Here is a 26,201-nt window from a genome sequence, read left to right as displayed (position 1 = left end):
TTCAGGATGAAAACTACAGACCGGTTTCACTCCTCCCCTTCCTATCTTTAACCAAGTCTCTGAATTCCTTTCTAAGAACAACCTGTATGATCTGAAACACTCTGGCTTTAAGCAGGGTCACTCTACTGAGACTGCACTCCTGTCGGTAATGGAAACACTGCATTCAGCTAGAGCTGCTGGTCAGTCCTCAGCTCTATTGCTGCTAGATTTGTCAGCTGCCCTCAACACAGTTAACCCTCCTCAAATCCTCCTCTTCACACTCACTGAACTTGGTATCTCGGGATCTGCCCTCCGCTGGTTCATGTCCTACCTCTCAGGGAGATCTTTTTGAGCATCTTGGAGGTGGGATGGGTGTCCAAACTGCATGGCTTATCCACAGAGGTTCCTCAAGGGTCAGTGCTTGGTACCCTTTTCTTTTCAGCATACACCATCTCATTCGGTGCAATCATCTGCTCCCATGGTTTCTCATACCATTGCTATGCTGACGATACCCAGTTTTTCCTATCATTCCCGCTGGAAGACTGCCAATATCTCGGCATGGATGAAAGAACGGGACATTAAGCTTAACCTCTCTAAGACTGAGCTCTTTCTATACCAGCCAGTCCCTCTATACAACAACAGATCACATGCCCACAAAGTCTGCCCGAAACATGAGTGTCACGATTAAAGAATAGTTGGTCACCAAAGTTTACATGGCCTTGATTGCTCGGTTGTGTTGATTTGCCCTGTACAACATCAGGAAGATTAGACCCTACCCATCTGAGCATTAGGGCTGTAGTCAACCAAAAAAAATCTTGGTCAACTAAAATCGTACATAATCTTCAACTAATCGATTAGTCTCACATGCGCGGGGGGGTGTGGGGGTTGGGGGTAACGGGAAACTTGGCAGCCACACATTTCTCTGTTCTGTATTTCTCTGTTTTGTGTCAGGTTAGGCTAACCCATCATTGCTAACTTTGGCGCTAACCCCCTTTACTTTTCCAGCATTTGGGGAAACAACAGATGTGACTTTTTAGCATTTATTAATTGACACAATGTAGTCTGTGCTGTACTGACAACTTACTACTAACCTTTACCTCTGCCACGCTCGCATCCACCGTCACTTCTCTGCCCCTCACTCTTTCCCACTCGCTACACAAACATACTCCTTAACAGAGCCACACTACCAATAGTTTCCCAGGCAGAGGACAGAGGTTGACTCCCGTACCGGTACAGCGCTGCACAGAGACTCCCAAACACTGTCGATTTCCGAATGAATGAATATTCATTTGGATATCAAATATTAAGAAATATTTTTTTGGCCTGTTGGGGGTTCTCGTTGTTATCATTATGGAGAAACACAGATTCAGTAAATGTTCAGTACGGTCAATAAACGTTGAGTACAATTAGACCCAGCAATCTCCATTAGGTTGGGCAAGTTCAAAGTTTTGAAAACAACGGGGGTGTTTTGAATACACCCCCATTTTCACAGGTAATTTGTTAGTCTGTCCCTCCCGCCGCAGGAAATAATGGATTACTCCTGGAAAGCTATTGATGTAGCACTTTTCTCCTTATGAAAATAACACGGAGATTATTCGACCAATGAGAATTTAGTCGGACGAGTGCATATCGACCAACTAATCGACAAGTCAACCAGCAGACTACAGCCCTACTGAGCATGCAGTGCAAGTCCTGGTACAGATTCTCATAATATCACAGATTGACTGCTGCAACTCCTCACTGGCAGGCCTCCCCGCATGCATGTTCAAACCTTGTCTGCATCAAATTGAAAACCTTAACACTCGCTTACAAAACAGCTACTAAAACTGCTCCCGCCTACCTGAACTCCCTCATTCAGGTCTACACTCTCTCACACTCACTACGCTCTGCCAATGTAAGGCACCTGTTACTACCATCACAATATGGCCTTAAGTCACTAAGTTACCAAACTCCATTCGATCTGCAGAGTCCCTCTCAATCTTTAAGAAAAAGCTAAAGACTCAGCTCTTTCATGAACACCTCTGCACCTGATGATTTGAAGAAAAAAAATTTCTATGCACTCTATGCATTGCCTCTGTGCACTGCCCGTTGGCACCTACATCCTATCAGACTTGAATTTAGCCTTTTCAGTTGGCTGTCTCTTTTCCATGGATGTGACACCCCGAATCTACATTCTCCATACGCCTGCTCACCAAAACTTTGCTTTGCGCTCCATAGGAGTAGTTAGTGTTATGATTGGATTGGATAATAGAGATAAAATAATGTTAAATGAAACATGATGCTGTGATATTGTCGCACCAAGCACAGACACAGACTTAAAAGGGAGCCGTTGCTTGAATAGAGGAGACATTGTATTAAATAGAATTTGAGTGTTTTTTTATTTCAAATGAAATGTTCACACTTTTGTGTTTATTCACGTAACTTTAACTGTATTGCCTTCATAAAGCCATATTTAAGGTTCGATTTTTTCAAAGCTCCGTCAGATGCTGAGCCATGCTCAAGCTCACTTAAGGTGGACTGACCTTTAAGGTGGACCAGCTATTCCCATTTAGTGGCAATCTCAGCCACCCCTAACCCAGTGGCCCTAACAGCGTCTCTCCTGAGTTTTGCTTACATCACTAGTGTAGCCGGAACAAACAAACAAAGGATCAGAAAAAGGTCTTGATTTATGTAGCTGACACCAATCCTAAAAAAAGAAAGTCTGAACTGGCCCAAATTTCAATGCTGCAGATTGACTCATTACATCCCAACAGTAATGCTTTTAATTTTACTAACGGTAAAACTACTACTTACTAGTTTTCCTGCATAAATTAATCCAAAGCAGGTCCACTTACAGTATGAGTACAGGAAAAAGAACAAACCTCAACAAACCAACATCATTAAAAAGGTGCACAACACTGAGTATCTTATAAACACTAGCTGCAGAAGTTCACTGTTGCTCTCACTAAAATGTATCGCACATTATACCATAGACAACCACAATCTCTTAAATGAATGTTTTCTCCCAGTCATTCATTTTTCAATCATCATGGAAATCTGATTCGTGTTGATCTGCCAAACAAGAGTAAAACTTAAATTGCTATTATATGCACCTGTTTCTATATGCAGCTGTTTCTATAGTGGAAAGGCAAAGCCCGCTTCTTGTATGTGGTTAGGGTTTCTATTGTTCTGGTCACCAAGTGTATATGTATATATGTTTATGGTACAGAGGCAGGTGTCTCTCCTTGAAAGGCCTCTGAACAAAAGCCATCCAAGTCGTCATCATTATACTCCGAGTATTTGGCATACAGCGCAACTGCTTTCACCCTTATCTTCCCGAAGGAAACAAAAAGTGCAGGCCGAAATGGTTTTGTTAGAAGTATAAATGTGTTAGTATGTGGGTGTATCTCTGTAATAGTGCTGTCAAATAGGAATTTTTGAAGGAAGAGAGTCAGAGGAACAAGTGAAACAATGTGCATATATAAACGTGCATTTAAGCACCAATGTGACCATTCTTTTTAATTTCATTCCTCAGCTGATGAGTGTGTATGTACATCAATAGTGGTGTGAGCAGCTGTGGGTGAGAGAGTGATACACATAGAACTGAGAGATGCACAACTGAGAAATATGAAATGTGGGGGTGTGTGGTGAAGGCTCCTTCTGCTTGGCTGACCTACATAGGCAGCTTGCCTCTCACGTCTCACCACGGCTCATCTCTAACCAACACAGGCCTGCACATGCACACGCACAAAGACACACACACACACACACACACATCCTTTATCCATCACTCAGGAGGCTCTGTTCATTGATGCCTCGCCTTCACTCCCTTTCTCCCTCTTTTCCGCTCCCTCCTCCCTCCTTTTTCATCCCCTTGGGCATCTGTGTGTGGTTAGGTACGAGCAATATCTGTTAAAAAAACTATGCTGCAGTGTCTGGACCAACAAAAAGAGAGATATCAAAGCACACATCATTCTTTATCCCTTCACAGGTTAATTAAATTACAGGTGTCTACCGTTGGAGAGGAAGTGTTATACATTTAAAACATACAAGAAGAGGGAATTGGATGAAAGTGGTAGCCAATGGGAAGAAAATATCAGAAACGTCCAGTATTAAGGACAAAATATAGTGGGTGTATTAAAGACAGTATGGGAAGGTCTAATTTTGAAGCTTTAGCTGGAAAGATGATGCTGACCTGGTTCTGTGGCAGTGGGGGTTGGCTCTGAGCATCAGGTGCCTGGCCCTGGCCCTGACTGTCATTGCCCCCCACCGGAGAGCCACGCGTGGTGGCCGTCATGCTCGCCACAGGGCAGATCTTGGCAATCTTGGCCTCTTAGGGAGCGCTGGCCAGGAGGGAAATCACAGCCACCTCAGCTGTAGAGCAGAGGGAATAGAGCCCGAACACACGAGAGAGGGACACAAGCACCTGGAGATCTGGATGTGCCGCTGAGACCATTGCATAACCTGGAGCAGGGAAGAGGGGTAAAGGTCAGAATTATTCGCAGGCTGGTTAAGTTACTTGCAATACACAAGCAAAACAGGTTAACAGATCGTTATAATCTTGTACTGCAGAAAATTACCCTTTAAATAAACTGAATTGAGCTTGGTAGTTCACCACTTTACCTTGCAAGCTAGTGCGACCTGACAAAAGTTCGGTGTACAGTGACCAAGTAAACGTGTTAGGGCCGTAATAGGGCTGCTCTAGCCATTCATTCTGATGCGAAACACTGATTGAATATCATTAGTTTCAGAATATCCAATACCAATCAAAGATTAGTACCTGGATCATTACATCTTAATTACACAGGACAAAATCACCAACTGGATTATCTAATCTTTACAATTCTAGATATGTTTCCTGCACGCTTTTATTAATTACCACAGAGAAGCTTCAAAGCTCAAATGATACTACTTACAGCAATTTTTACATTTCTTTCCAACACCAAGTAAATATGCTAACCAGGAGACAACACTGGCCTACTAGCCCATCTAGTCTTCTAATAATAATGCTGCCCAAAACTTGTTGCATTTCATGTACTACTGTTTTTTTTGTCACAGCAGCTGCAAAACTGCAAAAGATGCTTTGAGACAAGAAGCACCTCAATAAGGGCATGAGTCCATATAGCGTATTTCTCTGTCAGAAAAGCACTGGCAGGGCACTGAAGAACACCCAGCACTTTTCTGATGAAATGCTGTGCATGGGTTTTGTTTCTATGACAACAATATCTTAACATATTACCACTCTAACTGCCGTTGTATAATAGACTAACATCGCATCTTTGCTTTTTATTATCCATTTGTTATTCTTAGGCTATAATCTATTTGTTTAAATTGTCATTTGACTATGAGCAGCAACCGGAGGATGCCATACCTAATATATGATTGGTTGCCTGAAAAGGAGCGACAGTGACGACACCAGCGCTTTTTGGAAAGTTCATAGATTTTCAACAAGCAGCACTTGATGTGGCCGCACAAAAAAGTCGGAGCGCTCTGAAAAAAGACATTGAGTGCAGCACTTTTTCTCTAGGCGGCTGCATGCTGCCGCATATGCTCTCCTCATTGGGAACAACTGAAAATAGATGCTGGCGCTGTATGGTGCTAAACGCTATATAGACACTCAGCCTAAAACTTCGAGCAACCCTCAACACACATCAAATTCTGATACACCCAAAGGGTAAACCTCCAAAAGTCAATTTTCATTTGAACATTGAAATTCTGTTGCATCATAGTAACACAGGCTCCAAACAGGCGCTATGAACTAGCAGTGTGAAGATACTGCATGCCTGAATCCATCTCAAGTCCCACCACATTCAACAGCACATCTCAAGTTTGTGTGAGGCCAGACATGAACATACAGCTTCAGGAGTGTATTGTGGCAATAGTGCAGCCATGATGCATTGTGAAGTGAAAACACAGTTTTACATTTATTTTGATACATGTTTCTGACTGTAATGCATGTTACTTAATTCTGATAAGTGTCTGAACAATTGATGCACCCCTAGTTATAAGCTATGTGCTAATTTAAGTGTGATAATTATTACCACCCTTTTAACAAGACACCTTGGAACAGTCTGAAGTCAGATTTGCTGAAGTCCTTGCCTGCTTAAAGGAAAATTATGGTTTATTGCAACCTGCATCTTATGTTTGTTGTTTTGGTTTCCTTTTTACCAATTAGAATAAAATTGTGCTCTCCAAAGTAATGGCTGAGATCTGGAAAAACGGTGACATTGCTATACTGAAACCCAATGGGTCAAGACCCCTGAGAGGTCATACGGTTTCAACCAAGCCAGCAGTTTGGACAGATTGTCTAAACCACTTTATTTGGTGGTAAAAGCGGTAATGTCAGTAATATTCCCTCACTACACAGGAAAAATGTGTGTGAAAATGCAAATGTGGTAAGTAGGGCAGGTCAAAGTTGAGCCAGGAAGTTGGTCTGTAAACAAAGGGTAATGTCTGTTGGTCAAAAGGTCAGACCTATGGTCATCAACATTGAGAAACAAAATAGAAAAACAAATCATTCAAAGACATCACTTATATGATGTAAGAAGCTGAAATCTTGGCAATCACAATATAAAATCTGGCCCTTTATAAAGCTAAGCTCCAGAGAAGAGGGGTCCATGAGTCATTTTGATCTACATTTCTTTCTAAATTCCCATTTCCACTAAGTCTTCTGCCCACATACACTGATAGTTTACCAGAACAAATGACTGAAACAGAAAAACAAAATTTAAGTAGAGTGTAAACAAATCAGAGATACAAACCAGACAACCCCAAAATTTGACGATATATAAACATCATTGAGAACTGCTGAGAACTGGTTGCCAAGGCTATAACCAACAGTCTGTTTGTATGTGTCTTACAACAACTTAACATGGGTATTCTGACTTGGATGATTTCACTTTTGGTGACCATAAAATCTATTTATAGGCACAAACAGTTAAAACTTACGTTTGGTTTATCTACTGTACTGTATATTCACTACCCCTAGTTTAGGAGTAGTGAAACTGCATTATTTCCCATTTTGCAGGTAACAAATGACATCTGCTTTAACATGACAGATATCCTAAGCAAAATCTTGCCTGTGCTTTCTGGTTTGCCCAGAACGAAATGTCACATCATTTATCTGAGGCTATCAGTGAAACCACTCGCTAGCTAACTATCTACTAATGGGGAAAGAGGGTGGGTTATGGTCATGACGCACAAAAACAGTGTTATGCTTTATCAAAAGCAAAGTGTCTAAAAAGTGACACATGGTAAAAAGAAAAACCACTATTACGACAAACGGGAGGTGCAACTGCGGCCTTTTTGGACTGAACCTGCCGTACAACGTTAGTGTTATTAAAAAAGATCTTGTGAACGGAGAAATCGGTCATGTAACAATGTGTGTTAAGTTACCTTGAAATGTAATCAAAATTTAGACTGTCCAGATGCACATCAACTACACGGCGACATTACATAACAACATATTACAAACTAACGTTAACAGCTGGTGGTTTTTAGTTAGTTAACGCCTGCTGTTAGCTAGCTGCGGCAACTAACGATCCACCCAGACAGCAGAGCAGCGAAGGCCTCGTCGTCCAAAAACCAAGCGCAGGCCTCATTATTCGGTCGGGCCTGACTTTATACGTGCCCAGGAAACCTTTACTGCATAACTGACAAGCTTAAGCACACAGAGAGTTTGGTTAATACCTAAAATCATTTACAATCTCACATCGTTATTGTTGACCAACTATGTTCCCGAGTCGCCATTTACAATGAGCGTCGGCCATGCTAACATGCTAACGAGCAGTAATCTATCCGTTACTGTTAGCCGTTAGCTTACGTGCGAGTAAACACCCGAAGGTGCATTTAGCTAACGTTTCTATTCTGACAAGCGGCTTGCTGATATGACTCAACAATTAACAGTTCCCACCATCTATATAACATATACTCTGTGACTAAGCTTAACTCTTCAACAATTTTCAGCTTTCAAAATAACTTAACCTAGCTAGCTATCTCGGATAACGTAAAATATGCAAGTGACAGGGGACTCGCCTATTTCCTGAAATTCACCAGAGTTCTAACCTGTATCATCTAACGCTAAGTTATAAGTTATCTGAAACAAACTGAAAATAAAAGCGTGAAAAGCCCAACTGATGTAAAAATGTTAATAGCAATGTGGTTTGTTAATGCCATTACTAATTAAACTTACAAAACTGTAGGTTGAAGATAGCTAAATTTCAGTAACTTGTAAACATGAAACGTTTAAAAGGAAATTGTCCCTTTTCTCACTGTGTAGACAGTGCCCGGAGACCATTTGCGGATAGCTAAGCGCTAGCTTGGCTTCAGTGAGCTAAATCAGACTACACGTAATGTTAACACCATGAATTGCAGTTTAATCGCATTGACATTGTCACAGGTTCAACAAGCGGTAGCTCAAGAGATGAAAAAATACCAGCAACTGGATAACACAAGTAACACAAATGCAGTACTGTTACCTTGCATCCACCAGCAGCTGACGCTAATACTAGCAGGAGCTAACAATCCCCTCTAGCGAGCTAGTCGGCTAACAACTCACCAGGAATTTGATATGACTTCCCTCCTCTATTCTCGGGCTACGTCCAGCCTTCAACGATGGAGTCGTCGTATATTACATAAACGTGGCCTATATCTGTGACAGTTTCGCAGGGACCCAAACCTGTTACTAGAAAGATCTAATTTCTACGGTTTTTTTTCTTCCTCTGCTTCTGGGTGTTTTTCCTGCGTCACCGGCGCGGTAACAGCCCCCTGCTTACTCTTATCTAGTCCGATGTCTGGGGCTTGTCACCTCGGTCCCAGCACTCAGTCACAACTTGAATCAGTTCAACATGGCGGAAGCGCAGTCGAATACACAAATGCTGCTCAGTAAAAAAAAAAAAAAAAACAGGCCAGACGACTGTGTGTGAACTCCCAACGATCAGCGTTGTCTATGTGCTAGTTTGCACTGCAACCGAGAGCAGCTCTCAGCAAACACAACATCAGCTGAATGGAAAAGGGCATAAAAAAAACCTCTCTCATTTCTGGTAACTGACTCCGGTTCCAGCCAAGGATGTCAAATTCCGTAGTTTAACCAAAGCCAGGCAACAGAAAGCTGAGCGACCTGACGAACTTGGATATATCGCCCCCCTACCGCAGGGGGTGGTCATACATGAATAAGCCTATAATATTTTCATACAAATTAAAAATATCACAACGCAAGCAAATTCAGACCTACATACGCAAACTGACATTTCAAGTAAGGCAACTAAAACACTTTGGCTGAAGATAAGGAAAGATTGTGATCATGGTAATGGACAGATTCACCTGTTTGGAGGCCACGAGGCAAAAAAAGGGCCCCTATTATATATGTATGTATATATATATATATATATATATATACATATATATAAATCCCCTGTCTACAGTTCACAGAATTGGTTTCACCCGTATATACTCATTCTTTGTGTATACTTCTGAAGATTATTGTGTTGTTATTTTGTCTAAGTACATTGAGAGCCACTAAACCAGAGTCAAATTCCTTGTATGCATAAACATACTTGGCCAATAAAGATGATTCTGATTCTATTATCCTCCCTGTTCCTCTCCCTCTTTGTGTATTGTGTATATTAGATAGCCCCCAATTAACTGTGTAGTCATTTAATTAAACATAAATTAATGTAACCATGTAAACACACTATCAGTTGCAGCCGCAGTTTGACACAGGGCCTCAAGATCAGATTATAAAGCAGGACCCACCTAACAGCTCTTATCATGTCAGTTGATATGGCACTTTAGTGGTGCAATTTCCCATATTCTCAAGCAGTTACAATAATTATATTACCACAATAAACCAATTGTCACACAGGGATTGTAGAGCTGGGGCCCTGGGGGCAGTTGCCTGCTTTGCATCACGTGTTCAATGAGGTTTGTCAAGTATTTCTTCACAGTAGTTATACCTTTCACTTTCTGTGACCATGTGTAATAAACACAGGTTTGATCTCCGACTACTCCAATGTGCCTAGACCTGACATACACATCCTTAATCGGACACCGAATTCTTACCTGCATAGTAGATGTAAATTACTCTGGATAAGTCTGCCAAATGGCTAAAATATATAGGAGCCATCATTCACTATACCTGCTGCATGCACTCAGTTGTTTAACAATGACCCACATTATTACTAAAAATATAGTGGGTAACCAGAGAAATAGAAACACCTGTACAGTGCGGTGAAATCCAACACAATGGCCCTGCAACAAATGCTAACTTACGCAAAATGTGTGCTTTTAGATGAGACTGTGGACACTCAAATAAAGATCCGATAGAGCTGGTTAAACTATACCCAAACACGCAACAGCACCACAAACTACACCCTCAAACATTACCATAGAGGTGAATAAACACCTCAAGATATAGTGTTCAAAAAGATTGTATTTCTTACAAGGCAATTGACGTTTTTATATTACTGTGCATAGGGGTTTTTATTTTTCTTTTAATTCTACTTTCAGTGTCCAAGCAGTTATTTGGAATGGAGGCATCAAAAGACGCAATTCATCTGTAACCAGTTCACTGACATCATTGCGGTCAGCAATGTATTTTTTAAATACCTGTTTCTTGGAGCCAGATGAATATGCTGTATATTGTTTGTCAGTCTTTTCTGCCACACCCCATGTGCCCTTTGTGTTCATAAATGCACTACATACTCAGGCCTTGGATGCCCCCGAGGGAGTGGGTGCATATGGGAACAGCGGGAACTGAAATTGGTCCCTTTTAGGCATTAATGTGTAACATTGCTGGATGCACTGTATGTGTCTGCTGATACATTTTACTTTACTTCTGAATATCTACAGAATGAGGCACAGGAAGTCTGAAAATGAGATAATAGAAAATACAGAGCAAATGTGGCCTGACTCGTTGCATAAATGCACATATGTGAAACTGATGTGTTCCCCATCTTTTCATCTGCTCACATTTCCAGATAAACTCCCCTGATGAGACAAAGAAATCAAGACCAATAGCAACTATAGAGTAATCCAGTGAACGTGTCACTTATACCCCTTCCTTAGTTTGCCCTGGTATAGAAGCCCCCAAACTTTGCTAATTACACATTATTTAATACCCCTCTTTCAAAAAGGGGTCATAGTAAGAGAGACTTATAGCTGCCTGTGGGTGTGGAATATCATACCATTGCTGCAGGATTTTATAGTATTATAATAAAATCTTTGTAAATAAATCTTTTGTCAAGCAGATATTAGGAATAACATGCATTTAAGATTGGATAAGGCAGAAACTTATGCCTGATCTTATCTCCAAAAGCTGCAGCCTACACATCAGAGCTAATGTTTCACTATGCGTGATTTATTGTTTATTTTGAATATGGGTTGTAGCCTAACAAATGGTGCCTCTATTATTATTGTTTTTTGTAAAGTAGCATTTTGTGATTTGTGATATATTTTGTTATTGGACGTTTGTCATTTTGTTTATTTGTTCATTTATTCTCTCATGTGTTGCCCTGGTAACAGATGAGAGAATATGTTTGCGGGTAATCACTTATCTGGCACTGTAACCTGACATTAAGCTAATTGTTTGATCCCGCAGTTAGTTACCCCGGTCGTGGAGCCAGTAAAACACAGTAATGGGGGAGACATTTATTTATCACTCTCACTCCTCAAGGCTCCTGTCTAGGTTTTCCTTCCCACCGTCGGTTCAACGGCAATTATTCCCGACAGCAAAGATGGCGGCTGAGCGGCATTGAGTCTTCTCCGTAATGAGTTACCAAATTGTGCGTATTTGTTGAGTTTTCTGCTGAACAAAGAAACCAAGTACATGCAGAGAAATTCGTCTAGAGAGAGAAATGTTGTGAGACTGCGAAAAAATATATTCACAAGGAGTTAGCCACTACAACTCACTCGATAAGTCTTCCGTTGTAGCGCTGGGTGTGCATCGCCGTACTAGCTAACTAACGCTAGTGCGTATCGTCATTGTAAAATGGCTCCGGTGCAGATCGGGTCAGATGGGCAGCTCGTCCCACTCGGAGGTCCGGTTGTCTCGGGTCCTCAGCCACCGCCACCCGGAGCCCCGGCCACACAGGGGGTACGACTGAGCCTGCTCATTGAGTTTCTTCTACAGAGGACCTACCATGAAATCACCCTGTTGGCGGAACTGTAAGTAACATTTTTAGCGTTGTAGGCCTCAAAGCTAACTAGGATAACCGGTAGGCTAACCGGCTAACGTTAGTAAACTCAAGAGGATGCGCCTCTTCCAGCCTTTATAGTAAACACTAATTGGCTCTTCAAAAGTCGACTGTTGGCACTAATTGAGAAGTTAGCTGGTGCGTTTTCATTTGACCTAAAAGCTATAATTTAGAGTGTAATAAACCAGAAAGCACAGATAACTACAGTGATGAGAGGGGGAGTAACTACACAACACATCATCAACACATCTTTTTATGATTCTAACGTTATAGCTAATAGTTAGTTGTCCAAGAAAAGTGTTTGGGAGGGATGACAAATATCTGCTACACCAGGTAGATGAAGGAGTACTTGCATTATTTTGCTGTTCCAAAGCTAGTTTTTTCCCCCCGCATTGGTCCCTTGTCTCTCAGCTGCCAACTGAGGACATCAGCAGTGTCATTTGCTGAGGTCAAAGCAGACTCAAAACTAGGGATGCACAGATTTTAGAGTAGTATTATGTTGGGCAGGATGAGGAAAATGGCATTAATCAGTGGTTTTAATGTTCTCTTTTCAGACTTCCCCGAAAAACGGACATGGAGAGGTAGGTTTCTTCTTCATGTACTTCTCCTTTCACGCATTTTGGTAATCTGTTTTTGTTTGCTTAAATTAGTATCAACATTTAATTCATGTTCCCTTTGCAGAAAAATTGAGATTGTCCAGTTTGCCAGTCGTACCAGGCAGCTATTTGTGCGTCTCCTAGCCCTGGTGAAGTGGGCAAGCAATGCAGGGAAAGTTGAAAAGTGTGCGGTACGTGTGCATAAAGACTATAATCACCCTATAGAAGTAGATTTTAATAATACACAGCACATGACCCTGCTCTGAACCTCTCTCCCATGGTATCTATGGTAACAGATGATTTCCAGCTTCTTGGATCAGCAGACCATCTTGTTTGTGGATACAGCTGATAGACTTGCATCATTGGCCAGGGATGCCCTGGTACATGCACGTTTACCCAGCTTTGCCATCCCCTTCGCCATCGATGTACTCACAACGGGGTCATACCCACGCTTGCCCACCTGCATACGAGTAAGTCAGTATTTAAACTTTCTTCGCTGCTTGCTATGACTGTTGATATACAGTCTAGCATGAAAGGATGCTGGGAGATCAAACTTATCACTTTAAGAAACTTTCCCTCTTGTATGTCTACTATGTCAGCACATTTATCCTCTTTTTGTCCATGTGTGTAGGATAAAATCATTCCTCCAGACCCCATCACTAAGTCTGAGAAGCAGACTACCCTGAACCAGCTTAATCAGATTCTACGGCATCGCCTTGTCACCACAGACTTACCTCCTCAGTTAGCCAACCTCACAGTTGGTAAGCAGCATGTGTACACCCACTATGGTATATTTTAAAAGTTTGCCATTCTTACAACTTCAGTACTGGGTCATTCTGTGTCAAATCAGACAGAATCCAGGAAAGTGATTGCGGCACCATCTCAAATTTTGTTCAAAGTTTGCCTATATAATGTTTGGCTCCCAAAGTCAAGGCCTGTAAAATATTTTTGCTCAGTTCCAGTGTTTTATTTTTTTTTTTGCACCTTGATATTTCTTAATTTTTACACTCACTAAAACGCCATATCAGGGAAGCCATGATTGGACATTAAGTAACCAATTTTTTGCACCTATATGGCACCAATCATTATTTTGTCTTCCAGTACAACCTTTTGTTAATTTTGTGCCAATATTTGAGGTTTCTACCACTAATGGACATGAAGGTATTATGAATAAAACAAAGCATGGTAGCATTTTTTGATCATTTTAATAGGACCAAAATGGTATGTGGGATAGGTAGTAGGAACATTAAAATGTATGTGGAAATAGCTTAATGTATGGTCGTTTAGTGTACAAAGTGCCAATATCCTTCCATGTTGCCTTCATAGATAAATACACATTGTTAAAGATATTGTTTTAACTCTAGGAAGAAAATGTCCATAATGAAGAAGCAGGGTCTTCCCTTATTATCTGTACTTATGTGTCCCGGCCTCTGAAATATTGATTGGAGTAAAGTAATACATGTTTTCTTTAGGCTCATTTTATTGTAGGTCAGTAATGGAAGCTATATTCTTTACTATCAGGGCATATAGCTTTCTTACATGCACACTGTAAAATTACCGTTATAAACACATCCAACATTTTATGTGGAAACACATTTAGATACTCGCACTGGAGCTTGAGAGGGCCATTTAGGATACCACTTCTTCCTCCTTATACCAGAGGTTTCATCAAAATATTTCACTTATTTTCAATATCCAAGACCTTACCAGAGACACAATTCCCATCTCAAATACCCTCCATTCCAATGAAACTGAAGACATATTTATCCTTTATTTCTTACAAATCATATGACACAGGAATTCAATAATCATGGAGATACTGATTCAAAAAGTGTAATCCTGAAATGGATGTTTTTCTGCTATAGGTAAAATGTATCTCAAATCTGTTTCTATTTTTGTATGAAGGAAAAACAGAAGGACATTGGCACTTTATACCCTTAATAACCATACATCAAGCAATTACATTTTTATGTTCCTACTAGCTACCCCATATACCATTTTGATCCTATGAAAATGACCAAAATATACTATCATGCCTTGTTTTATTCATAATATCTTCATGTCCATTGGTGGCAGAGACCTCAAATATTGGCACAAAATTTAATAAAAGGTTGTATTTGCAGAAGAAATGATGATTGATACCATATTGGTGCAAAAATGTGGGTTAGTAATACCCTCAATATGACTCTCATCTAGGAATTTTGCACTTTTTTCCAAACCTAGGACCTTATAAAAATAAAATGGCATGCAGTACTGGCTTTTAATGGTTTTGGCATACAGAAGACTTGTTTGTCTTCCATCCTACAAAGTTTGGTGAGACTCTGAACAATACTTGTCAAGATATTAATGCCCAAATATGGCTTCCCAGATAAGGTGTTTTTGAGGCTATAAAGACGAAATAATATCAAGGGCTGAAAATATATGAAAACAGAAATATTTTATCTTGGTTTTAGGACCCATTCATGATATAGACAAGGTTTGAACAAAATCTGAGACGGTGCTGCAACAATCTTATCTGATCTGACATGGAATAACCTACAGTTTTCAGCTGTGATGGTAATGAGAAGATTCTATGCGTATGTTTGCATGTTTGTGCAGCCAATGGACGTGTAAAGTTTCGTGTGGAAGGCGAGTTTGAGGCTACTTTGACGGTGATGGGAGATGACCCGGATATTCCCTGGAGGCTGCTGAAGCTGGAGATTTTGGTAGAGGACAAAGAAACTGGAGGTAAGGCATGCACCCATCAAGCTCTGTTGCACACCACAAGTGGCACCATTGAAAACTGATTGACAGTATACTGTATTGCTAATGCTTTTCCTTTAATTAATTTTTTACTTCATCCTGGCCCGCTCTCAACTGGCCTTTATTTGCTTGTCTATTTCCACACTCAAATTATTCTTCCCTCCCTTTATATTGACAGATGGCCGAGCCTTGGTCCACAGTTTGCAGGTGAACTTCATCCACGAATTGGTCCAGGCACGTCTGTGTGCGGATGAAAAACCCCTACAGGACATGTACAACTGCTTGCGTATCCTTTCTTTGTCTTTATTTGTCTGTCCATGCACATTGACAGGCATTTTGTGTATGTCCTGCCTGCATCCACTTGGCTTTTGTCCCAGTCTGCTGTGAACTACTGCAGTAGGACGGGAGTGTGTGTCAGAGCATATAGAGTATTGACTGGTCAAGCAGACAAGTGCAGCATTCCAATGAGAAACACAGCTGCAAAACTGCATCCTTCTTAGACCCCTCTTCCTTCATTCATTCCTAAACAACACAACCACCTTTTGTTAATGATGAAGGAAGGACAGCATTAGTCTCACTAATATCTGTCACTCAGCTGGGTCATGTGAGGTATAATTATTCCTTATGGGGATGTGTGTTTTAACACCTGTTGATACTGTACTTAGAAAGGAATCCATGAGGGATGGGCCATGAGATAGCAGGACACTTAATTAAAAAAAAAAAAAAAAAATTAATTCAAGTTTAATATAAAGTCGAGGATTTGTTCTCTCATGATGCCACTCATCAGTCTGTGGTAAAATGTAGCCTTCAGGACACCGGAAAAATAACAGCGTGTTAGCATTTATGCTAACATCAAAGATCCTAATCAAGCATGCGAACTGAGCATGACTGTGCTAATCACAATGCTAATCAGTACATCTCTTCTCTGCCTTTCCCCCACCATCACTAGCAGCGCAGCTTACCATGTCAAAGAGCAGTCTGTGTCGGGCACAAATGCCCCTTTTACCGACAAAGTGTAGGAGGATATGTGTGCGAGTGTGTTTTGAATGCTAATGGAAAGATGTGTATGATACTTTATCTCTATTCACCTGGACTTAGTATTTCCCACGCTGTGTCTTCTTTAACTGCATTGTTTCCAGACTCCTTCTGTCTGTCACTGCAGTTAGAGGTGCTCCACTCTCAGACTTTGATGCTGATCAGAGAGCGATGGGGAGATCTGGTGCAGGAGGAGAGATATGTGCCTGCAAAATACCTCACGCTTACTGTCTGGAAGTAAGACTTTAAATCACATTTACATGTATGGACATGTAGATGTATGCATTCACTCACTTAAACCTGTAAACACAAATGGTGCACCTACATTGCATTAAAAAATACCAGAATGCATTCATATAGTTTTCATCCCTTTCTTTCTTTTTGTTCCTCCAGCCAACAGGTGTTGGGTAGGAAAACGGGTACAGCATCAGTACACAAAGTCACTATCAAGATTGATGAATCAGATGGATCTAAGCCACTGCAAATATCTCATGAACCTCCTCTCCCTGCATGTGACTCCAAATTAATGGAGAGAGCTATGAAGGTAATTTGCACATATGTTTTCAATTAAAGTTTTCAGTGCTGTATAAAGTTATAGGCAGTGTGACTCGCTGTACAAATATCTTTCAATTTAATAACGTTTGTTTTCTCTCGCTCATTCTTTAGATTGACCATCTGTCAGTGGAGAAACTTTTGATTGACAGTGTTCATGCCCGGTCACATCAGAAGCTACAGGAATTGAAGGCCATTCTAAAGACCAGCAATCCCAGTGACAACTGTATGTATTTATTCTAACTTCTCATTATTAAACATTTCACAAATTCTTGGGTGTATATTGAACAAATCTGCAGAAACCAGTGTTATTTCCTGGAGCAACTGAAGCCTTGTGCCAACAGTGAAACAGTTTCAAAGATTAAAAAGTTCACTCTCCTTCAATTCAATAATGTTCCGTAACCATGGTTTTGTGTCATCTGCAGTGTTGAAAAGAGGTACTAGAGTGTGTTTCTGTTTATTTCAGCATTCATCGAGACTGCTTTACCCACACTTGTTATTCCAATACTTGAGCCGTGTGGTCGTTCAGAATGTCTACATATTTTTGTAGACCTGCACTCTGGCATGTTCCAGCCCATGCTGTATGGATTAGGTAAGTAGGAGCAAACATTAATTTAGAACAATAAATAGCAATATGCAAATATAATCAACCAGTGGTGGTTAATTTTTTTTCACATTTGTCCCTGTTGTGATCCTAGTTAAGGTTTCAGTGCGGGTTGTAATTATGTAAGATTAAGGGAATTAACAATTTGGCAAAAACAATCTAATTTCAGGCTTTGTTTCTCTGTGGTTCTACTTTTAATGTTTCATGTGCTCTGTGAACCTAAAACTGTTTTCTTACTCCAGATCAGTCCATGCTGGATGACATTGAAAAGACCATCAACGATGATATGAAGCGCATTATATCTTGGCTTCAACAACTGAAGTAAGTCAAGTACTTCCTTAATTTTTTAAAGTTGGTATAAACAGGAAATATATTTTCACAGCTAACATTATAAAGTCATTGTTGGCACAGGTGAAAGGGAGCAGTGGCCGTTCAGTAGATAGAAGTGACGGGAAGCAAAAAGCCAACAGTAGGAGACAGTCTGACACCTTGTCAAAACTGACAGAAGCAGTCAGTAACAGTATCTGTCATTTCCAACACTTGGCTAAGCTAGAGGCAAGATGGGTGTTAAAATGAATTGCCAGGCTGTGAGTCTTGCACTAGTCAACAGGGTTAATGCATTGACTAAGAGTATACAAATCTGGGACTATTTGCAACTTACTTAACATTGAGAGACTGACTTTTTTTTCTCTGTGGCCAGGTTCTGGTTGGGGGAGCAGCGCTGTCGACAGTCTGTGAAGCACCTTCCCACCGTGTGTACTGATGTCCTTCACCTCTCCAACTCAGCTTCTCACCCAGTTGGCAGCTTGTCCAAACACAAACTCTTCATCAAGCTCACACGTCTTCCGCAGTACTACATTGTGAGTTCCTTGCCAATACTCTGCTGAAAAGAGCTAAACCAAAATTACTTTGAGAAAATACTGCTTCCATTTTTACAACCTCCCTCTCATTCTCCATATCTGTTACTTGCTTGTATTTTTTTTAAAACTCTGTTTAACTCTCTGTCATGCATCTTATTTGTTCTTTGTAGGTGGTGGAAATGCTTGAAGTACCAAGCAATCCTACAGCATTGCAGTACAAGTACTCCTTCCTGTCTGTATCTCAGTTGGAAGGAGAGGACGGACCCATGTGCGCACAGCTCCTGCAGCATTTCAAGCCCAACCTAGAACATCTTGTCCAGGACAATACAACAGGCAGAGGGGCCCGACCTGGGACTAAGAGAAAGGCAGTCAGTGCAAGAGTACATGCAGTTTTTTATCATACACAAATTATTTTGTTTTTTATATGTTTTAAATGGATGTGGTGCTGGGCTTGAGCTTAGAACTAGGCTGATCAGACCATTGTATTATGTGACCAGACATATTATACAATGATAACTTTGCATAGTTGTGAGATCCTGCCTAATAGTTTAATAAACTATTAACCTCGTATTATAAATAGTATAAATTCAGCTTTTGGTAGTACTGGTCAGCTCCCTCATGTGAGGCAAGGCATTACCAGGGAAAAAAATGTGCCCAGCTAGATAAGGATACATATTTAGCTTTATTTAATGTGCATTTTTTGTAACTGTTGCTCTGTAGATGTCTGGAGACCAGGGGGACCCAGAGCCAAAGAAGCCTAAGCGGTCTGGGGAAATGTGTGCCTTCAACAAGGAGCTGGCTCACCTAGTGGCAATGTGTGATACCAACATGCCTTTCATTGGCCTCAGAACAGAGGTAAGTCACTGTACTTTGACAATTTGATTCATTCATGCCACTCCTGCATGCTCTTTGATAAACACATCAAGCTTGGCATTGACTAATGTTGCATGTCTCTGTCCGTCTTTGAGTAGCTGTCCAACATGGAGATTCCAAACCAGGGTGTCCAAGTGGAAGGAGATGGCAGCAGTCATGCCATACGTCTACTAAAGTAATACAGTCACAAGCACATATGCATGTATTTATGCACATACATGACAGCCAAACAATATTTCTATTCAAAGTATGAAAACCTGAAAAACTGTGATAAAATTTGTGACTCTAAAGTATATATCTTCTTTTATACTGCAGGATTCCTCCCTGTAAAGGCGTAGGAGAGGAGACCAGGAGAGCTTTAGAGCGTTCCCTTCTGGACAGCACCATCCGCCTGCAGGGCAGGAACAACCGAACATGGGTGGCTGAACTGGTGCTGGCCAACTGCCCGCTCAATAGCACACACAGCAAGGAGCAAGGTACACACCACATGTTCCCATTTCATCACTAAGAGTTTAGATATATTTCTTTAACGTACATTTTTATTTTTGAATCTAATTGAGATTTTTTAATCTTTAAAGTGTATATAATAGTAAAATCATTTGTAGGAATCATAAAAAAATTACACTCTAAGAGCTGCCTTAAGAGAGAACTGTCTAAAACCATAGACAAATGAATACAGCTGATTCTGATATACCCTATGACATACTAAATACTCCTGTAGCAATTTCAGCAAATGGTGTTATTGTTCTTCATAGATAGAATCAAAGATTCATAGATTCAAAGAATGTTTTCTGGTTTGTATGTAAATAAGGGAAACTGTCTGCATCTGCCACATAGCCCAACCCCTAAATTAACTGAAATCTGCCCCCTCTCTCAGCCTCCACACGGCACGTGTATCTGACCTATGAAAACCCTCTGTCGGAGCCGGTGGGCGGGCGGAAAGTTGTAGAGATGTTCCTTAATGACTGGAATGCCATCAGTCAACTGTACCAGTGTGTCCTCAACTTCTCTCGTGCACTGCCAGGTACGTGCAAAATCATCTGTAAAGCAAAGATTCCACTTAAATCAATCAATGCATAGCTCTTGGATGAAGATCAGTTTGTTTTAAATTGGTCAGTATGTTACTGGCCATTTTGTTGCAGATGTATGGAGTTGCAATGAATGAGATAGATGCAAATAATTACATACATTTGTAAACTGATCATGTATTTTTAAAGTAAAAAAAAATGTTTTATTCGAACTGGTTTCATCTTTGTGCTGAGAGCATTTCCTCAGTCAACTTAAAATAACAATAAATGATATAACATGTAAAAACCCAGTGTCATCAGTTTCACTTCAGCTAACTATCAGATCTTAATGTTGACCTCTGCAGGTTGTGTGAACATAAATGCATTGCAGTTTAAGTGTTATCCCAGGCTTGCATTCATCAGTGTCACTCTCTTGAATTGAAGCTTGGCAAATGAGACATAACCATCTAATATAGCTGCACACTGTGACTGTTTCCCTCCAGAGATGCCATCTTACCTGAGCCTGTTCTCTGAGGTGCGGTTGTATAACTACCGTAAGCTGGTGCTGTGCTACGGCACCACCAAAGGCAGCTCAGTCACCATCCAGTGGAACTCCAACAGCCAGCGCTTCCACCTCGCCCTGGGCACCGTGGGGCCAAACTCTGGCTGCTCCAATTGCCACAACATCATCCTCCACCAGCTACAGGAGATGTTCAACAAGAACCCAAATGTGATGCAGCTGCTGCAGGTACAAAGGAACATGGTTATGAAAATGCAGCCACAATACACATGTATTTTCTTGGTATTTTCAAGAGACTTTTAAGGTTCTTCTTCTAAAAAAAAAATTCCAATTTCTTTTTCTTAAGGGTTTCTGGTGCTCACTGTATTGTTCCATGTAGTTCTTTATGCAGTCTTAAAATAGTTTGAAAAATGTGCTATGTTCCCTGTTTCTCTAATCATAAACCATTCACTTTTACTTTTGCTTTTGGTATTTCTGTGTGATTTCCCTGGGTTACGTTTCATCTGTGTTTCTCTAGGTGCTTTCCGACACACAGGCCCCTCTAAATGCTATCAACAAGCTACCAACAGTGCCCATGCTGGGCTTGACCCAGCGCACCAACACTGCCTACCAGTGCTTCTCCATCCTACCCCAGTCACCCACACACATCCGCCTGGCGTTCCGAAATATGTACTGCATCGATATCTACTGCCGCAGCCGTGGTGTGGTAGCCATCAGAGACGGAGCATACAGTCTCTTTGACAATACTAAGATTGTAGAGGGCTTCTACCCTGCTCCAGGACTCAAGGTAAACCAGACATAGAGGCAAAGCAGTGGTGTCAAACTACTCAGTTTATCTTGGAGTTTCTGTTTAAACTATCTGCCAGAAATCAATGTGCCACTTTTACTTCTTACACACATGCATCTGAGAATGTTACAAGTATTAAATGTCACTGGAATAGTTGATATGAGCATTTGCTTTGCCATTTGGTATGAAAACTTCTGTTCTTAGGTTCTCTGTGCTCAGAACTTGACTAGTCTTTTTCTTATTAGCTGGACAAGAGTGCAATAATAAAATTCAGATTTGTTTAAGATTTTTTCACCAAATACTGTCCCTGTCTTTCCCTGTTCTAGACATTCCTGAACATGTTTGTAGACAGCAATCAGGATGCTCGCAGGCGTTCTGTCAATGAAGACGATAACCCACCATCGCCGGTGGGCGTGGATGTGGACAGTCTGATGAACCAGTTGCAAGCTCCACAGACAATGCGGGGGGGTGCAGGAGGTGTATACCCTCCTCTCACTTCACCGCCACCAAATTACCACGCCAATGTAACTCCTTCACCATCCATGATGCCCACACAGTCGCCAGGTAATAGGAAACATGGTACTTTGGTGTTTGTCCAAGTTCGTGTGAGTGAAAATCACCTGTACTGTTTGTGTCATCTGAGCTTGTCAGCCTGCCATACAGCATCGTGACCAACAGATCATTGTTTTTGAATATATCACATTACTGTCATCAACCTCTCTGCTAACCTGTGTATTTGTTGCAAGAGCAAACTGTGCGCATGTCAAGAGACAACGAGGAAGAGCAATGATGTGTGCCCATGTTTAATTTTGTGAAACCATGAGATCAGTTGTGTCTCTCATGCACCATGCACACACCTCACAGCCAAGAGAGAACAAAGCATGCATTTAGTCTTGCTCCTTCCATTTTACTCCATCTCAGCCCGCCAGCCAGAGACTACAGCCCTCCTGCCCAGCTTTAGCATGTGTGTCCATGAGCGAGTGGGTGTGTGTGTGCGTTAGGAGAACCTCAGTGGCTGACGAGATATGGTGTGTGTGTGTGTGTGTGTGTGTGTGTGCAGGGAACATCCATGCCTCTGGCTCCCCTAGTGGAGCTCTGAGGGCACCCTCTCCTTTCGGGCCCACCCCATCTCCGTCTTCTCTGGGCATAGCCATGGGCCAGACCAGCTTTGCCAGTCCCCACGGTAAGCAGCACGGTAGCCGTAAATGCTGGCCTGGTGGTAATTCTGGTCTGCTGGGCAAGGGCTGGAAGGGGCTGAACTGAACATCTTCACTAGCCAAACGAGCAAACATATGACAAATAGCCAGTAAAAAGTGGGCACACATATCTGAATTTGTTTTATCTGTTAATTGTTGAGTGTTTGTGTGAGTCTGATGCCTGTCTTTTACCCTAGGTGCTCTGGACCCCAGCTCTCCATATGCCATGGTGTCTCCCAGCCATAGGGGCCAGTGGCCAGGCTCACCCCAGGTCTCAGGGCCTTCTCCTGGGGCAAGGATCCATGGCATGTCCCCTGGTAACCCTTCGCTGCATTCACCTATCCCTGACCCTCATTCTCCACGTGCTGGAACCAGTAAGTACTGCTCTCTCCGTATTGTTTCAGATAATTTAAAATCTTAACTTTTCTCTAAATCTTTGTGTTTACCTTTTTTTGTAACATCTGTCTCTTTCTTTTATTTAGGTTCACAAGTCATGCCTACCAGTATGCCTCCACCCCGCAAGCTACCTCAGCGCCCCTGGGCTGCCTCCATTCCTACTATCCTCACCCACAATGCCTTGCATGTGCTTCTGCTCCCCTCACCCACTCCCTGCCTGGTGCCAGGCCTGGCAGGAAGCTACCTCTGCTCGCCTCTGGAGCGCTTCCTGGGTTCAGTTATCATGAGACGCCACCTGCAGAGGATCATTCAGCAGGAGGCCAATGTGAGCGTTGCACAAATAATCCTCTTTGGAGAAAAAATTGTTTGGTGTTTTGTTTTTCAAATGATATTACCTGTTCTGCACTTCCCTCACTTCCTCCTACTCTGTCACCTCTCTTCCAGTTATCTATCGTGAACTCTAATGAGCCCGGGGTGATCATGTTTAAGACGGACGTGCTCAAGTGCCGTGTTGCTCTAAACCCAAAGAACTACCAGACGCTGCAGCTCAAAGTTACTCCAGAAAATACAGGTCCCTGGTCACCGGAGGAGCTTCAGGTGCTGGAAAAGTTCTTTGAGACACGGGTAAGTACAGGCAGAAGCACTTAAAGACCAATTCATAAATTATCCAGACACAGAATATGGAAAACGTTTTCTCAACTGATCATGTTGTATGCATGCATTTTTCAAGTTGTAGTGTTAGATAGGAATTGTAATAATATAACTATTAATTTGATAATGATAAGCTGGTTTCAACCTTGCATTTAGATTTTTTTTAAAGTAATACCTTACACTTTTTTACATTTTGTATCATGGATTATGCCTTTAAGGCCATTCACATGCCCACACCTATGTTGTTACGCCATTTATTTATCTTCTTTTGTCCTCTTTTCTAGGTTGCTGGTCCTCCCTTCAAATATAACACTTTGAATGCCTTCACAAAGCTGCTGGGGGCGCCCACTAACATCCTTAGGGACTGTGTACGCATCATGAAGCTTGAACTGGTGAGTTTTTTTGTTTATAAGAGCAGTCGTTACATGTATTCATGTTTTTAATCATGTATGAGCCTTGTCAGTTTATTTGGGTTATTAAAGATTTTGATCTCAAAGTTTTTTGTATACACAATTGCTAAATAGAATCTACACACTCTTAATGTGTTATAAAATCCAAAAGTTTATGAATATGCAAACTGAACAAGACCAGCCCCTCTTTTGTTATGCAAGCTGTCAAATGACAACAACTAGATACAACAAATATACAATATGCTCTGATAAACCTGTCTTGTGTGTGTGTGTGAAAGTGTGCACACATGTTCTAGTTGTGTTGGAAAACTAGACCATATCCTTTAACCTTATTTCTCTTCCTCTAGTTCCCTGACCAAGCTGCGCAGCTGAAGTGGAACGTCCAGTTCTGTCTCACCATCCCCCCCAGTGCGCCTCCCATCGCTCCTCCTGGAACCATCGCTGTGGTGCTCAAGTCCAAGATGCTCTTCTTTGTAAGTCTCAGCAGTGCGTCACCATTAGCTTTCCACAACCAGGACACAAGTCATGTGCCTGTGTAGCATCGTTTGAAATGCGGTGACTTGCCTGACCCTGTGTTGTTTGGTCTGCTTTGCCCCACAGTTGCAGCTGACCCAGCGTATCCCGGTGCCACAGGAGCCAGTGAGCATTATTGTGCCCATCGTGTACGACATGGCCACAGGCCTCACTCAGCAGGCTGACATCCCCAGACAGCACAGCTCCTCTGGGGCCGCAGCGCTTATGGTCTCTAATATCCTTAAAAGGTTCAATGAGCTGCACCCCGCCAGACAGGGTGAGACTCTCAGCTGATGAGATCTGAATAATTTATTATACTGAAAAACAGATATCAAATTTCCCATACAGAAACTGATATCAACTAAATATTTAGTTTTGTTATTGAGACTTCACACAAAATGCCTTTGCTAACCCTGGTTGTTTTCTCTCTCTCTCAGGTGAGTGTACGATATTCGCTTCTGTTCACGAGCTGATGGCCAACCTCACTCTGCCCCCTGGCACTCGTCAATAAAAACAACAAACTCAGAGCCAGAACTGGAACCCAACTGGAGTCCCTGTGAGACAGAGGATGGGTCCTTCACTGAATGGAGAAGAAAACTGAGAATAACAGCTGTGGTCCCAAGATGTCAAAATCCAGCATGTGTCCTCTCAGCTTCAGCCACTGGACTTTTGACTTGATGTATAGTTGCTGTTATGAAAGGGAGTAAAATGTGTACAGATGTGGACCACAGTGTTTATTCTTGATACAGGCTTACAGACAAGATTTGCCAATAAGGTATATTTTGGACAAGGGAGTCATTTGATGCAAAAGGATATAAATGTTATTTTTTCCTCCAGGTGCACTTGTAAACAGAGGATTATCTATTGAAATTAAGGTTGTTTACGAAAATATGTACATTGTTGTATATTTGAGTGTTGAAAAGAATCAGGTGAGTTAGATTTTTGCTAGAAAATTATCATCAGTTTTTTTTTTTGTTTTTTTTTTTTATAACGCCATACTGATATTATTATAGTATCAGGAGATATATTACTTTAGCACACTATTTAAATGTCTTCTTGCCTTTATTTTGTCAAGACCTCTGCATTTTATTTCAAACTTTCACTTTGGATACTGTAAAACTGTGACAAACTTTATAAGCCAGTTGTATTTTATTAAGACCCACTTTGATTCCTGATTGAAGGATCCTGTCTGACTTTGCTATTTAATAAACCAAGCCCCGAGTTGGTTTGTGCCTTGAGGATCTTCCACTGGCAGTGCTAAAATAATCACATCATTTACTTCACCTTAATAAAAGTAACAACACCACACT

The 26,201-nt window shown here is 41.4% G+C and overlaps 2 protein-coding genes across 10 annotated transcripts in view; one reads left to right on the top strand and one right to left on the bottom strand.

Annotated features, from left to right (window-relative positions):
* usp9 (ubiquitin specific peptidase 9) overlaps positions 1–9,161 on the bottom strand; it is a 47,910-nt gene extending 38,749 nt beyond the window's left edge. For 3 of the 7 annotated variants that reach the window (XM_042425670.1, XM_042425673.1, XM_042425674.1), the window contains exons 1-2: positions 8,516–9,161; positions 4,154–4,422 (exon numbers count right to left, since the gene is read on the bottom strand). In XM_042425670.1, the coding sequence (XP_042281604.1) occupies positions 4,154–4,255 (102 nt within the window). In that variant the 5' untranslated portion in view covers positions 4,256–4,422; positions 8,516–9,161. Of the gene's footprint in view, positions 1–4,153; positions 4,423–8,435 lie in introns of all 7 variants that reach the window. The other 4 variants (XM_042425671.1, XM_042425668.1, XM_042425672.1 and 1 more) reach the window with 4 other exon arrangements.
* Positions 9,162–11,489: 2,328 nt separating this feature from the next.
* med14 (mediator complex subunit 14) lies at positions 11,490–26,129 on the top strand. Of its 3 annotated transcripts, none has more exons than XM_042426982.1 (29): positions 11,490–12,120; positions 12,704–12,730; positions 12,831–12,936; positions 13,042–13,215; positions 13,377–13,506; positions 15,344–15,472; positions 15,666–15,773; positions 16,627–16,759; positions 16,916–17,066; positions 17,189–17,300; positions 17,541–17,666; positions 17,921–17,999; positions 18,379–18,538; positions 18,709–18,906; positions 19,259–19,393; positions 19,510–19,586; positions 19,727–19,887; positions 20,289–20,435; positions 20,922–21,166; positions 21,456–21,725; positions 22,052–22,289; positions 22,786–22,908; positions 23,119–23,295; positions 23,404–23,642; positions 23,762–23,941; positions 24,253–24,360; positions 24,726–24,851; positions 24,979–25,168; positions 25,329–26,129. In XM_042426982.1, exons 1-29 carry the CDS (start codon positions 11,945–11,947, stop codon positions 25,400–25,402), a joined length of 4,299 nt encoding a protein of 1,432 aa, XP_042282916.1. In that variant the 5' UTR covers positions 11,490–11,944; the 3' UTR covers positions 25,403–26,129. The 3 variants fall into 3 exon arrangements, with proteins under 3 accessions (XP_042282916.1, XP_042282914.1, XP_042282917.1); XM_042426980.1 differs by having other exon boundaries at positions 18,709–18,918; XM_042426983.1 differs by lacking the exon at positions 22,786–22,908 and having other exon boundaries at positions 11,491–12,120; positions 18,709–18,918.
* Positions 26,130–26,201: the final 72 nt, after the last annotated feature.

Source organism: Thunnus maccoyii, chromosome 11, assembly GCF_910596095.1.
Source record: "Thunnus maccoyii chromosome 11, fThuMac1.1, whole genome shotgun sequence".
NCBI lineage: Eukaryota > Metazoa > Chordata > Actinopteri > Scombriformes > Scombridae > Thunnus > Thunnus maccoyii.
This window is presented reverse-complemented; position numbering and strand designations above follow the sequence as displayed.

Coding starts and splice junctions, on each gene's coding strand:
- med14 (XM_042426980.1), top strand. CDS start 11,945: ATGGCTCCGGTGCAGATCGGGTCAGATGGGCAGCTCGTCCCACTCGGA. Junction 23,643..23,761: donor TCATTCAGCAGGAGGCCAAT/GTGAGCGTTGCA, acceptor CCTCTCTTCCAG/TTATCTATCGTGAACTCTAA. Junction 23,942..24,252: donor AAAAGTTCTTTGAGACACGG/GTAAGTACAGGC, acceptor CCTCTTTTCTAG/GTTGCTGGTCCTCCCTTCAA.